Raw genomic sequence first — 12391 nt, 5'->3', positions numbered from 1 at the left:
TGATTTTTAATGCCAGTGTGATGCCTGTTATGTAGGCCATACCTCCTGATGATTGGCAGATCATATCACACAGCACATCCCTTTGCTGTTTAATGACCTTGGTTGCAAAACGCAAAACATTAAATAAAAATTTAAAAAAATTTAGAGTAATCAATCCATTTTATTTTTTTCAATTTAGGGGCAATTTAGAGTAGCCAATCCACCTACCCTGCACATCTTTGGGTTGTGGGGGCGAAACCCATGCAAACACAGGGAGAATGCGCAAACTCCACACAGACAGTGAGCCGGGATCGAACCTGGGACCTCGGCGCCGTGAGGCAGCAGGGCTAACCCTCTGCGCCACCGTGCTGCCCTCCAAAATGCAAAACATAAACATGATTGGATTTGTTTTATCAAAAGTTGCTCTAGTGAAAAGATGTTAAATCTGATTTTTATGCTGTTTATTACAAGGAAGCCATAACCTAAATGTAGCAGCTTTTAGCTCCTTCAAGAGTTGGCCTATGGAATAGGCTGCCACCAAGCATAGTGAACGTGAACTCTAGAAGTTGTTAAAAACAAATGTACTGAGTCTTAGTTTAATGAGGACTTCATGTACTGGATAGACACTGTGGTAGGAGGAAGATGAAAAAAATTACAGCCTTCTGGACTTAACATCGAGCTCAACAACTTCAGACCATGAGCAATCTTCCATTTTAATTCTATTCAGCACACGCCCGCCCACCCCTCAAAGTGCAATATTTCCTTATTGTCATGCTTTCAGGAAGTGCTGACTCTTCTTCTGCTATTAACATATTCTTCTATCTGACCTTCAGGCCACTATTAACACACAAATTGGTCTTTATACTATAAATTACTAAATTGTATTGTGTCTACGATATCTTTCCTTGTGTCATTTAATCTTTCCTGTGCTCCAATCTATGCCTGACCTATTTTGCTCCACTCTCTTTCCTCAACAGCATAAAACCCATCAGATTTCTACCTGTTTTCACATTTCAGGACTGGGACTGGGGACTGGTTATAAAGCTTTCAGAAAGGACAGGAAGGATGGCAAGTGAGTGGAGTTGCCTAATTGATTAGAAATATTATCACCTCAGTAGTGAGGGGAGGGTATAATGAGGAGGAACAAAAAGTGATCTAAATCTGTAATTGGGGGGGGTCGGCTCCCTGATACCAGTTCTGAGTTGTCATATTGTATAAATGCAGAAATTAGGCAAGTGTGTAGTAAAAGCAGAGTTGTTTTAATGGGGAATTTTAACTTACAGATAGATTGGGAGAGGCAGACAAGCACCTGTCAGAAAGGTGGTGAATTTCTGAACCATGTCTTGGATAGTTTCCTGCAGCGATATGGTCTAGATGCAACAAGAGGACAGGCAATATTAGATTTAGTCATAAGTGATGAGCCAAATTTAGTAAGTAGTCTAACTGTTTGCGAACATTTATCAAATAATGGTCACAACATGAGTGTATTCAGTGTAGTGAAAGTGGAAAGCACAATTCAGATACTAGAATTTTGGACTTGGGTAAGGCTGACTTTAATAGGATGAGGTAGAGACTGTCCATGGTAAACTGGGAAGACCTGTTGATGGATCAAACAACTGAAGATCAGTGGGGAATATTTAACATGATACATAGTGAGTATATACCCTTGAGAGGAAAAGGCTCCACTTAACAAAGAAAACAGTCATGGCCAACTATAGAGGTTAGGGTCAGCATAAAACTAAAAGAAAGGCCTTACTTAAATGCAAAACATAGAACAGATCCGGACGAATGGGATAGATACAAAGACCAGCAAAGAGTTATAAAACAGCTTATAAGAGCGACTAAAAGGGATTATGAAAGAAAACTTGCAAGGGACATCAAAATCAATAAGAAGAAATTTTATAGTTCTATAAAGGGAAGGCAGATGGGCAAGAGCAATGTAGGCCCACTAAAAGCTGAAAATGGAGATATTGTCAGATATGGGGGAAATGAAGTACAGTATTTAGAAACACAGAAACAAAGAAGATAGAAGCAGGTTGAGGCTATTTGGCCCTTTGAGCCTGCTCTGCCATTCATTATGATCATGGCTGATCATCAATTTTTAAAAAGAAATTTAGAGTACCCAATTATTTTTTCCAATTAAGGGGCAATTTAGCGTGACCTATCCTGCACATCTTTGGGTTGTGGGGGTGAAACCCACACAAACATGGGGAGAATGTGCAAACTCCACACGGATAGTGACCTAGGGCCGGGATTCAAAGCCGGGTCCTCAGTGCCGTAGGCAGCAGTGCTGCCCTCTGATCATTGTTTGATATCCTGATCCTGCTTTCCCCCCCAAGATCCCTTGGTCTCTTTAGCCCCAAGAGCTATATCTAATTCCTTCTTGAAATGAGACAACGTTTTGGCCTCAACTACTTTCTGTGGTAGCGAATTCCACGGATTCACCACTCTCTGGGTGAAGAAATTTCTCCTCACCTCAGTCCTAAAAAGTTTACCCCTTATCCTCAAATTATGACTCCTAGTTCTGGACTCCCCCACCATCGGGAACATTTACAGTTGGAAAGGAGGATAACCTGCCCCAAGTCCTGAAAAAATTACTAGTCGATAAAGGACAGGGTCTTAACTACAATCAACGTAAAGTACAGAATCAGTAACTCGGAAATTAATTGAACTAAAGAGTGACAAATCCCCAGGACCTGACGGTTTCCTGCCGAGACTGTTAAAGGAAGTAGGGGAGCATATTGTAGATACTCTATAGTCTGTCAGAGTTCCCTAAATTCAGGTGTAGTCCCTCTGGATTGGAAAATTTCACATGTCACTCCCACTTTTTAAGAAGGGAGGAATCCAGGCAATAACAGATCAGTTAGCCTAACATCTATGGTGGGGAAATTTGCTGGAAGCCTATAATCAGGGATGGGATAACTGAACACCTCAAAATGTAGGTCGATTAGGGGGAGCCAGCATCGATTTGTGAAGGGAAGGTCATGCCTGACTAATCTTTTTTTAAAATATAAATTTAGATTACCCAATTATTTTTTCCAATTAAGGGGCAATTTAGCGTGGCCAATCCATCTACTCTGCACATTTTTGGGTTGTGGGGGCGAAACCCACGTATACACGGGGAGAATGTGCAAACTCCACACGGACAGTGACCCAGAGCCGGGATCGAACCTGGGACCTCAGCGCCGTGAGGCGGTTGTGCTAACTACTAGGCCACCGTGCTGCCCGTTGCCTGACTAATCTTATTGAATTTTTGAAGAGTTGACTAAGGTAGTGAACAGGGAAATGAATGTCTATGAATGTTATTTACATGGGCTTCCAGAATGCATTTGAGAAAGTCCCACATAAGAACTTGGTAATTAAGGTGGAAGCCCTTCGGAGTTGAGGGCAAATTATTGACGGTTCGGAAATTGGTTGAGTGGCAGGTGACAGAATGTGGGGATAATGGGTAATTACTCTAATTGGAGGAAGATGACTAGTAGTATACTGTTGGGATGAGATCTGTGTTGGAACCTCAATTATTCATCTTATTCATTTATAACTTGGATGACGGCATGGAAAGTCACATTTCCAAATTTGCTGATGATACAAAGTTAGATGACATTGTAGACAGCCTAGATGATAGCATAAAATTTCAACGAGATATTGACAGACTAGGTGAATGGGCAAAGTTGTGGCAGATGGAATTCAGTGTAAGCAAGTGTGAGGTTATCCATTTTGGTCCAAAAAAGGATAGAGCAGAGTAATTTCTAAATGGAAAGAGGTTAGGTACAGTGGATGCCCAAAGAAACTTGGGGTTTAGGTGCATAAATCCTTAAAATGCCACAAACAAGTGCAGAAAATAATCAAAAAAGCTAATGGAATGTTAGCCTTTATATCTAGAGGATTGTTGTATACAGATGTAGAAGTTATGCTGTAGCTATACAAAACTCTGGTTAGACCCCATTTGGAGTACTGTCAGTAGTTCTGGATGCCACAGGAAGGGTATTTTGCCCTTAGAAGGATGTGCAATGCTGGTTTACAAAAATTATACCTGGATTGCAGGGGTTAAGTTACGAGGAGCGATTACATTAGGCCTGTTTTCGCTAGAATTTAGTCGGTTAAGGAGTGATCTGATTGAAGTATTCAAGATATTAATAGGGAAAGATGGGGCAGAAAAAGATCAACTATTTCCACTGGTTGGAGATTATAAAACTAGGGGGTATACTCTAAGAAAATAGTATTTTAACCATTCAGGAGAGATGTAGGAAGCACGTAGGTAGAGGTTTGAACTCTCTCCCACAGCAGCAGTTGAAGCTGGAACAGTATTCATTTTAAATCTGAGATAGATATATTTTTGTTAAGCAAAGATATTGAGGGATATGGACTAAAGGCATGCATATGGAGTGAGGCCATAGATCAGCCGTGATCTCATCAAATGGCGGGACAGGCTTGAGGGGCTGAATGGCCTTCTTCTGTTCGTATGTTTCTCTCTTCAGCTCTGAAGAAGAGCCATATGGACTCAAAAAGTCTGTTTGTTTCTCCACAGATGCTTCCAGATCTGTATTTTTCCAGAATTTCCCAATTCAGATTTCCAACATCCATAAGATCATAAGACATAAAAGCAGAATTTTTATTTTTTTTAAAATAATTTTTATTAAGATTTTCACAAAATATAAACAACACAACAATATTAACAAAACAACCGCGGTAAAAACCCAAGAACAACACCCACCCTACTTCAAAAGCAACTGCAAACAGGGGTTCCCCCGTATCGGGGCCTCCATCGAGCCCCCCACTTCTCCCCTATGCCGTCTCCATTGCCCCCAAATTTTGAGGGTAGCCGCCACCACCGGGCTCGTGGTATACCTCGTTGGAGGGAGCGGCAACGGCGCCGTTACCAGCGCCTCCAGGCTCGTGCCCACACAGGACGCCACCTCCATCCTCTTCCATGCTGCCCCTTCCCCGTCCATTACCCACTTACGCACCATCGCTGCGTTGGCAGCCCAATAGTACCCACAGAGGTTGGACAACGCCAGCCCCCCCTTATCTCTGCCCCGTTCCAGGAACACTCTTTTCACCCTCGGAGTCCCATGCGCCCACACAAATCCCGTAATACTCCTGTTGACCCTCCTAAAAAAGGCCTTCGGGATAAGGATGGGGAGGCACTGGCACAGGAACAAAAACCTCGGGAGCACCGTCATCTTAACGGACTGCACCCTCCCCACCAGTGACAGCGGTAACATATCCCACCTTTTGAACTCCTCCTCCATCTGCTCCACCAACCTTGTGAGGTTGAGCTTGTGCAGGGCCCCCCAGCTACCAGCCACCTGGACTCCTAGGTACCTGAAGCTCTTCCCTGCCTGCTTCAGTGGGAGCCTACCAATCCCCTCCTCCTGATCCCCCGGGTGCACCACGAACAACTCGCTCTTGCCCAGGTTCAGCTTATACCCAGAGAATCCCCCGAACTCACTAAGAATCCTCATCACCTCCGGCATCCCCTCCACCGGGTCCGCCACATACAGCAACAGGTCGTCCGCATAAAGCGACACTCGATGCTGCTCCCCACCCCGCACCAGGCCCCTCCAGTTCCCTGACTCCCTCAACGCCATGGCCAGGGGCTCAATTGCCAACGCAAAGAGCAAGGGGGACAGGGGACATCCCTGTCTCGTCCCCGGTACAGCCAGAAGTACTCCGACGTCCTCCTATTTGTGGCTACACTCTCTAAATAGCCCCTTAATTGGAAAAAATGAATAAACAAAATTCTATCTTAACTTGACTACCACGTATGTGCATTTTCTAAGAGGAATAATAGGTTAGCAACCTAGAATGGCATTTTTTTCCTCATCCCCTGTCCCCTCAATATCCTTCCTTAGTAAGAGACGCTGAAGACAATGCAGGTTTCCAAATTAAAATAACAGGCAAATTTAAAAGCATTGTTTTTAAAAATAAATTGAGGATACCCAATTCTTTTTTTTCCAATTAAGGGACAATTTAGCGTGACCAATCCACCTACCCTGCACATCTTTGGGTCGTGGGGGTGAGACCCAATCAGACGGGGAGAATGTGCAAACTCCACACGGACAGTGACCCGGGGCCAGGATCGAACCTGGGTCCTCGGCGCCGTGAGATAAGTAGGTTGGAGAAACAAAATGAAATGATCTGGTAGTATTAGTCTGGGATTGATCAAAAGGTCAGAACATGAGAATATCCTGGAACTAAATCCATACAGAATTGAAGAACCACACAGCACAAAACGAAGCCATTCGGATCATTGCATTGTGCTACGTCTTTGAAAGCTATCCACTGAGTTCTGCTCCCTTATGCTTTCCCTTCTATCCCTGCAAATATTTTCTTCTTAAGTTTATATCCAATTCACTTTGAAGTTACTATTGAATCTGCTTCTAACACACTTTCAGGCAGTGCATTCCAGATCAAAACAATTTGTTACATTATGCATTCCAGATCAAAACAATTTGTTGCATTTATAGAAAATATTTTCATCATCTCCCCTCTGCTAATTAAATATGCCCTCTGGCTACTGACCCTCCTTCAAATAGAAACGCTCTCCTTGTTTATTCTATCAAAACCAGTCATAATTTTTGAACTTTTCTATAAAACTCTCATTAAGTTCTTCTGTATTCTCTCCTGAGAACTGAAGTTCCTTATTCTTGATAATAATTCTATTAATTCCCTTCTGTACCCTCTCCAAGACCTTGATATAGATGAGTTTAAAAAAAAGGAAGATGAATGTATACTTTTTCCAGAGTATTAGAGACTGCCAAACACTGAAAATGGGTAGTGCTGGATCTATGGCAAGTAGTGGAGCATACAAGGAAGAACTTTAGGGCAACTTTATCTGTCTCAGGAAAGACTGGAGTAAGGTTAATGCATGTGGCAGAAGTAAAAATACATTTTAGATACCTTTCCAGAATATTGTTTTTCTGAAAAAAGAGACTTGTCAAAGATTTTGTCTTGTACTCATCAAGACAGACTCAAGAATGCCAAATTTCAAATGGGCAGCAATTTATACAGCATGAGAAAAGGGTTGATTGGTTGGCAAGTTGACTCTGGTCAAGGAAATGCCATGGAGTGAGTTAAGGTGTAAGGAATATTTTACATGTAGCTGCAGTTTCAAATAAAGCAGGTATTTTTGTGAGGGCCAAGAAGAATCCAGCACATGAATAGGAGAAGGTCGGAGTATTTTCGGTTATACTGAGGGACGAGGCAGGGGTGTCCCTTGTCCCCCCTGCTTTTTGCGCTGGCAATTGAACCCCTGGCCATGGCGCTGAGGGAGTCGAGGAACTGGAGGGGGCTGGTGCGGGGTGGGGAGGAACACCGAGTGTCGCTCTATGCAGATTACTTATTGTTATATGTGGCGGACCCGGTGGGGGGAATGCCGGAGGTGATGAGGATTCTCAAGGAATTTGGGGATTTCTCAGGGTACAAGCTCAACTTGGGGAAGAGCTGGGGGGCCTTGCATAAGCTTAACCTCACAAGGCTGGTGGAGCAAATGGAGGAGGAGTTCAAGAGATGGGACATGTTGCCGCTGTCTCTGGCGGGTAGGGTGCAATCAGTCAAGATGACGGTGCTCCCGAGATTTCTGTTCCTGTTCCAGTGCCTCCCCATCCTTATCCCGAAGGCCTTTTTCAGGCGGGTTAACAGGAGCATTACGGGGTTTGTGTGGGCGCACATGATGTTGTGCCGAACCTTTGTCATAGATTATCATAGAATTTACAGTGCAGAAGGAGGCCATTTGGCCCATCAAGTCTGTACCGGCTCTTGGAAAGAGCACCCTACCCAAGGTCAACACCTCCACCCTATCCCCATAACCCAGTAACCCCACCCAACACTAAGGGCAATTTTGGACACTAGGGCAATTTATCATGGCCAATCCACCTAACCTGCACAACTTTGAACTGTGGGAGGAAACCGGAGCACCTGGAGGAAACCCACGCACACACGGGGAGGATGTGCAGCCTCCGCACAGACAGTGACCCAAGCCGGAATCGAACCTGGGACCCTGGAGCTGTGAAGCAATTGTGCTATCCACAATGCGACCGTGCTGCCCTTATAGTTAATCTGGATTTTTAAAAACTGTTCTTTATATTTCTAGGATAAGGATACAGTGCACCTTCACCAGCAATGTACCTTCCCTCAAGCAGGTTTTCTGTCCTTTTCTAGATTTAGATCCTTATTTGCAATATCTCTGATTAAAGAGATCTGTTCAAAAATTAATTCCTCAAACAAGAAAGGTAGGACTTTCCAAAGTGCTTAACATCACTTTTGAGATGTAGTTATTGTTGTAATGCATTATTTGTAATTACATATAAAAGATAACACAAAGATTATGACATTACTGCTTTTTAATTTTTTAAGATTAATTTTGAGGTAAAGTAAAGGACTGAAATGTTGATTCAGAAGTGACTCCAGTGTCTTTTGTAACTTGTTGGCGGTGAACTTTTTCAAAGAGTGTTTGTAGTGTAATTATATGATTATTGAAAATAATTTTTTGAGACGAGGAGTAATGCAGTTATAACCTATCCTTCTAGTTCCAATAGTAATTCTGAGAGTTGCAAGTTTAAAGTATTGATATTGCTTGATCAGATTTGCATGGTGATCTGAGAGTAAATCAGTACTTTGTGGGTTTTGTAAAAAAAATTTAATTGTTTGGTGCTGCCAGCGAGATTTGCAAGCTGGCTAAGATTCAATTGTACCTAAAGACTTGCTTAGAACTGGCTTAATTTTGTTGTCTACAATCTGTTCACCACAGACAAAGCATCAGGCTATATGATGAAAAGCAAATTATTCATGGCTTTGTAGCTGCAGGGTAGGTTAATTGAAGTCTACTTCAGTTCTGATTACAGTATAAAATTGCAGTGACCTGCCAACCATTCATTGAACTGCATAACTTGAACACTGGTTGAGGGAAGTCTTTTGTGATTTTCCTATTGAGTCAGATCAGGAGAGGGTTGTACAACACTCCTATTTTGCTCTGAATGATTATAAGAAACCATTTAACTGAATGGTGTGGAATACAACTTCTCTATTTTTAAGGTATGTAATGACCTCAATTTTTGTCTTTAATTATAAAATAGTTTAACATTTGGATGTATGTATTTTTGGATTGTTAGTTCCAAGCTAAATATACACAGGAATTTGCTCCTATCTACTGAAAGAAGAGTCACAAATGTAGGTTGTGTTCTTCGAGGGTGTTTGTACATTGTCAAGCTATTAATTGGAAGACATAAGAATATGTTTAAATCTTGCTTGTGTGCCACCATTAGACCAAATTATTTATGAAAATGGATTTAAATATTCTTTAATATGCCCATACAGTAGGCTCATTGACCAGTACAATATCAGCTTGTAGTTATTTTGACTTTTTATATTTATATTTTTCATAAGTAAAATGGTGAAGCTTAATAGTTGCAGTTTAAGACCTGTTTTTATGCGTTAGCTTTAATGCTAGGATTGTGGTAAATTTTTAAAAATCACCAGTTCCTTCATTTAAACTTTGGACCTTTTTTAATGATTGCAGTATTGTGTCTCTGCTGTATTTCCAAAGATGGGATAGTGTCTCTTTTCTGCTGCTTTGTTGGAAGCACATCTAGCTTTACTGGTCATTTCTGTTGTTAACCGACAAATTGAAGTCTGCCGCATACATCACTAAGTTTTTCATCAGATTGAATACCATGTGGAAGCTGTTTTATTTCAGACAAACCTTAATGGTGTAGTGTGATGTATGAGGAGATCATCAACAAATGTTTCCCTGATTGAAAATAGCAGACTTCCGATGGTGGCCATGGAGTGAGTGGTTGCATATTAGGTGGCTCCTGCCCGAGGTGGAATTGTTGTGGCCCTATTCAGGGTGTTGTACCCTGCTCGTTTGTGGGTCACGTGCAAGGACCAAGAGCACTATTTTGATACGCCGGAGGAGGAGAGCAAGTTTTAAAAAATAAATTTAGAGTACCCAATTCATTTTTTCCAAATTAAGGGGCAATATAGCGTGTTCAATCCACCTACCTTGCACATCTTTGGGTTGTGGGGGCGAAACCACACAAACACGGGGAGAATGTGCGAACTCCACACGGACAGTGACCTAGAGCTGGGATCGAACCTGGGACCTTGGCGCCGTGAGACTGCAGTGCTAACCCACTGTGCCACTGTGCTGCCCTGAGAGTAAGTTTTTGAGGGACTGGGGACTTGTGAGAACATTTGGATGGATTCACCTGTGTGTCAGGTGGACTAGAGGTACTGGGCTCGGGGAGGGAAGGGAACTGTTTACATTCATGCAGAGTTATTTTTGAAAAATATTTTATTGAAGGCATTTTCAAATGTATACATAACAAAGAAGAAAAAGCACAACCTTGGGGAGGGGTGTGTGTGTGTGGTTATGATATTTTATGAATCCTAGCTACCTTGCCTGTGATAAATGACACAATCACCTGTTCTGCCCCATGAAGAATTATTTCGGCAGGCAGACCGATGAGCATTAAAATAAAAACCGTGGGAAAATATTCATCTTTACCGATTGTACACAGCCTGCCAATAACAGAGGGAAGCTGTCCCACCTCTGCAGATCAGCTTTACCCCCACCCCCCGCGAGCATTCCAGCCCAGAATATCCCCAACTTTTCACAGCCCCAGAACATATGCGCGTGATTCGCTGGCCCCTGCCCACACTTCTCACACTCACTTCTCTGCTCTCACTGCCACCTGCATATGTCCCGATCCTACCCTCCTTTCACAACCTGGAAGCAGCAATCACTCCAACAGGGTGTACCTCGGTAACCTGGGGAACTTTTTCCAAACCTTGCTTACTTCCGCCCGGGAACTCCACCTTCTCCTTCAGTTCCTCTATACTGGCAACCCCCTCCTCCAGGTACAGATCCCTCACCTTAACCAGCCCCACTTTTCTCCACTTCCTGTACATATTGTCTATACCCTCCCCCCACCCCCACCCCGATTCAAAACCGTGGTTTTCGCACAGCGGCGTCAGCACCGATATCCCTTCTACTCTGATATGTCCCCTCAGCTGGTTCCAAATCTTTACTGTGGACTGCACCACCAGGCTCTCCGCATATTTCCATGGTGCGCATTGGCAACACCGCCATAGCCCTCTATTGCCTGTTATCCTGACAAGGGTGTATGATATATGAGCACAGAGGTGTCTGCTGTCTGGTATCCTGTTATACTGTGAAAATTCTGAGAAGATTGTATGACAGGGTTGTGCAGTATTTACATGTTTTGTATGTGCTGTAAGCTGTAATCCATGCTTTTAGACTGAGGGAGCACATTTTTTTGATACCCTTCACTTTATTTTTAGATACAATGAGTAACACCAGCATAGCCTTGTAAGTCCTCATTAAGATTATTGGTATTGTGTTTTTCTTTTGTACTTTGGTTATTTTAGATGAAGAAATCCTTGCTTGTGGCCTATGAAAGTACAGACAGATCATGTATCCTGGAAAAGACTTGGTTTTTTTTTGTTTCTGTTGTTGGCACCTTTGGTGTTGGAGGAGTAGGGGGAAGAAGTACTGGTGCATGCCCGGGTGTGGTCAGTTTTGAGTGATGTGAGTATCATTGTCTATCAGCCCCTATTCTGTGTACTGTTGTCCTAGTTTAGCTTGATTGAGTAGGTTAGGGCAGTAGTAACTAAGTTTATTCGGGTCAAGTGGAGAATATGTTGGGTAGGGGAGGTGACACTCACTGAAATATCCCTCTTTTGAGGGCTTCTGAACTGCTATCCTCCTTGAGATTTTGTTCCCCTGGGGATATAGTGGTAGCACAGTGGTTAGCACTGTTGCTTCACAGCTCCAGGGTCCCAGGTTCGATTTCCAGCTTGGGTCACTGTCTATGTGGAGTCTGCACGCTCTCCGTGTCTGCATGGGTTTCCTCCGGGTGCTCCGATTTCCTCCCACAAGTCCTGAAAGACGTGCTGTTAGGTAATTTGGACATTCTAAATTCTCCCTCCGTGTACCCGAACAGGCGCTAGAATGTGGCGACTAGGGGCTTTTCACAGTAACTTCATTGCATTGTTAATGTAAGCCGACTTATTTTTTTAATATAAATTTAGTGTACCCAATTTTTTTTTCCCAATTAAGGGGCAATTTAGAATGGCAAATCTACCTAACCTGCACATCTTTGGATTGTGGGGGTGAAACCCAGGTAGACATGGGGAGAATGTGCAAACTCCACATGGACAGTGATCCAGGGCCAGGATTCGAACCCAGGTCCTCAGCGCTGCAGTTCCAGTGCTATGCACTGCGCCACATGCCGCCCTATGTAAGCCTACTTATGACAATTAAGATTATTATTATTTGGACAATCCTGTCGCTCTCCATTTTTGGACGACACAGATTTTGGTACCTTCCAAACTTGTTCAGGTAAAGTGCTTTCTATGAATCTGATTGATGTGCAGTGAGCACTTT

General features: G+C 43.0%; 1 protein-coding gene across 4 annotated transcripts in view; it reads left to right on the top strand.

Annotated features, from left to right (window-relative positions):
- sufu (suppressor of fused homolog (Drosophila)) overlaps positions 1–12391 on the top strand; it is a 157283-nt gene that overhangs the window by 28060 nt on the left and 116832 nt on the right. Inside the window, exon 1 of one of the 4 annotated variants that reach the window (XM_038821668.1) lies at positions 8907–9015. The exons of the other annotated variants lie outside the window; for them this stretch is intronic. Within the exon in view, the coding sequence (XP_038677596.1) occupies positions 8984–9015 (32 nt within the window). The 5' untranslated portion in view covers positions 8907–8983. Of the gene's footprint in view, positions 1–8906; positions 9016–12391 lie in introns of those variants that run through there. 4 annotated transcript variants of the gene reach the window in all.

The sequence above is a fragment of the Scyliorhinus canicula genome, chromosome 16 (assembly GCF_902713615.1).
Source record: "Scyliorhinus canicula chromosome 16, sScyCan1.1, whole genome shotgun sequence".
Taxonomy (NCBI): Eukaryota; Metazoa; Chordata; class Chondrichthyes; order Carcharhiniformes; family Scyliorhinidae; genus Scyliorhinus; species Scyliorhinus canicula.
The sequence above is the reverse complement of the archived record's forward strand: the minus strand, read 5'-3'. Positions and strand labels throughout refer to the sequence as shown.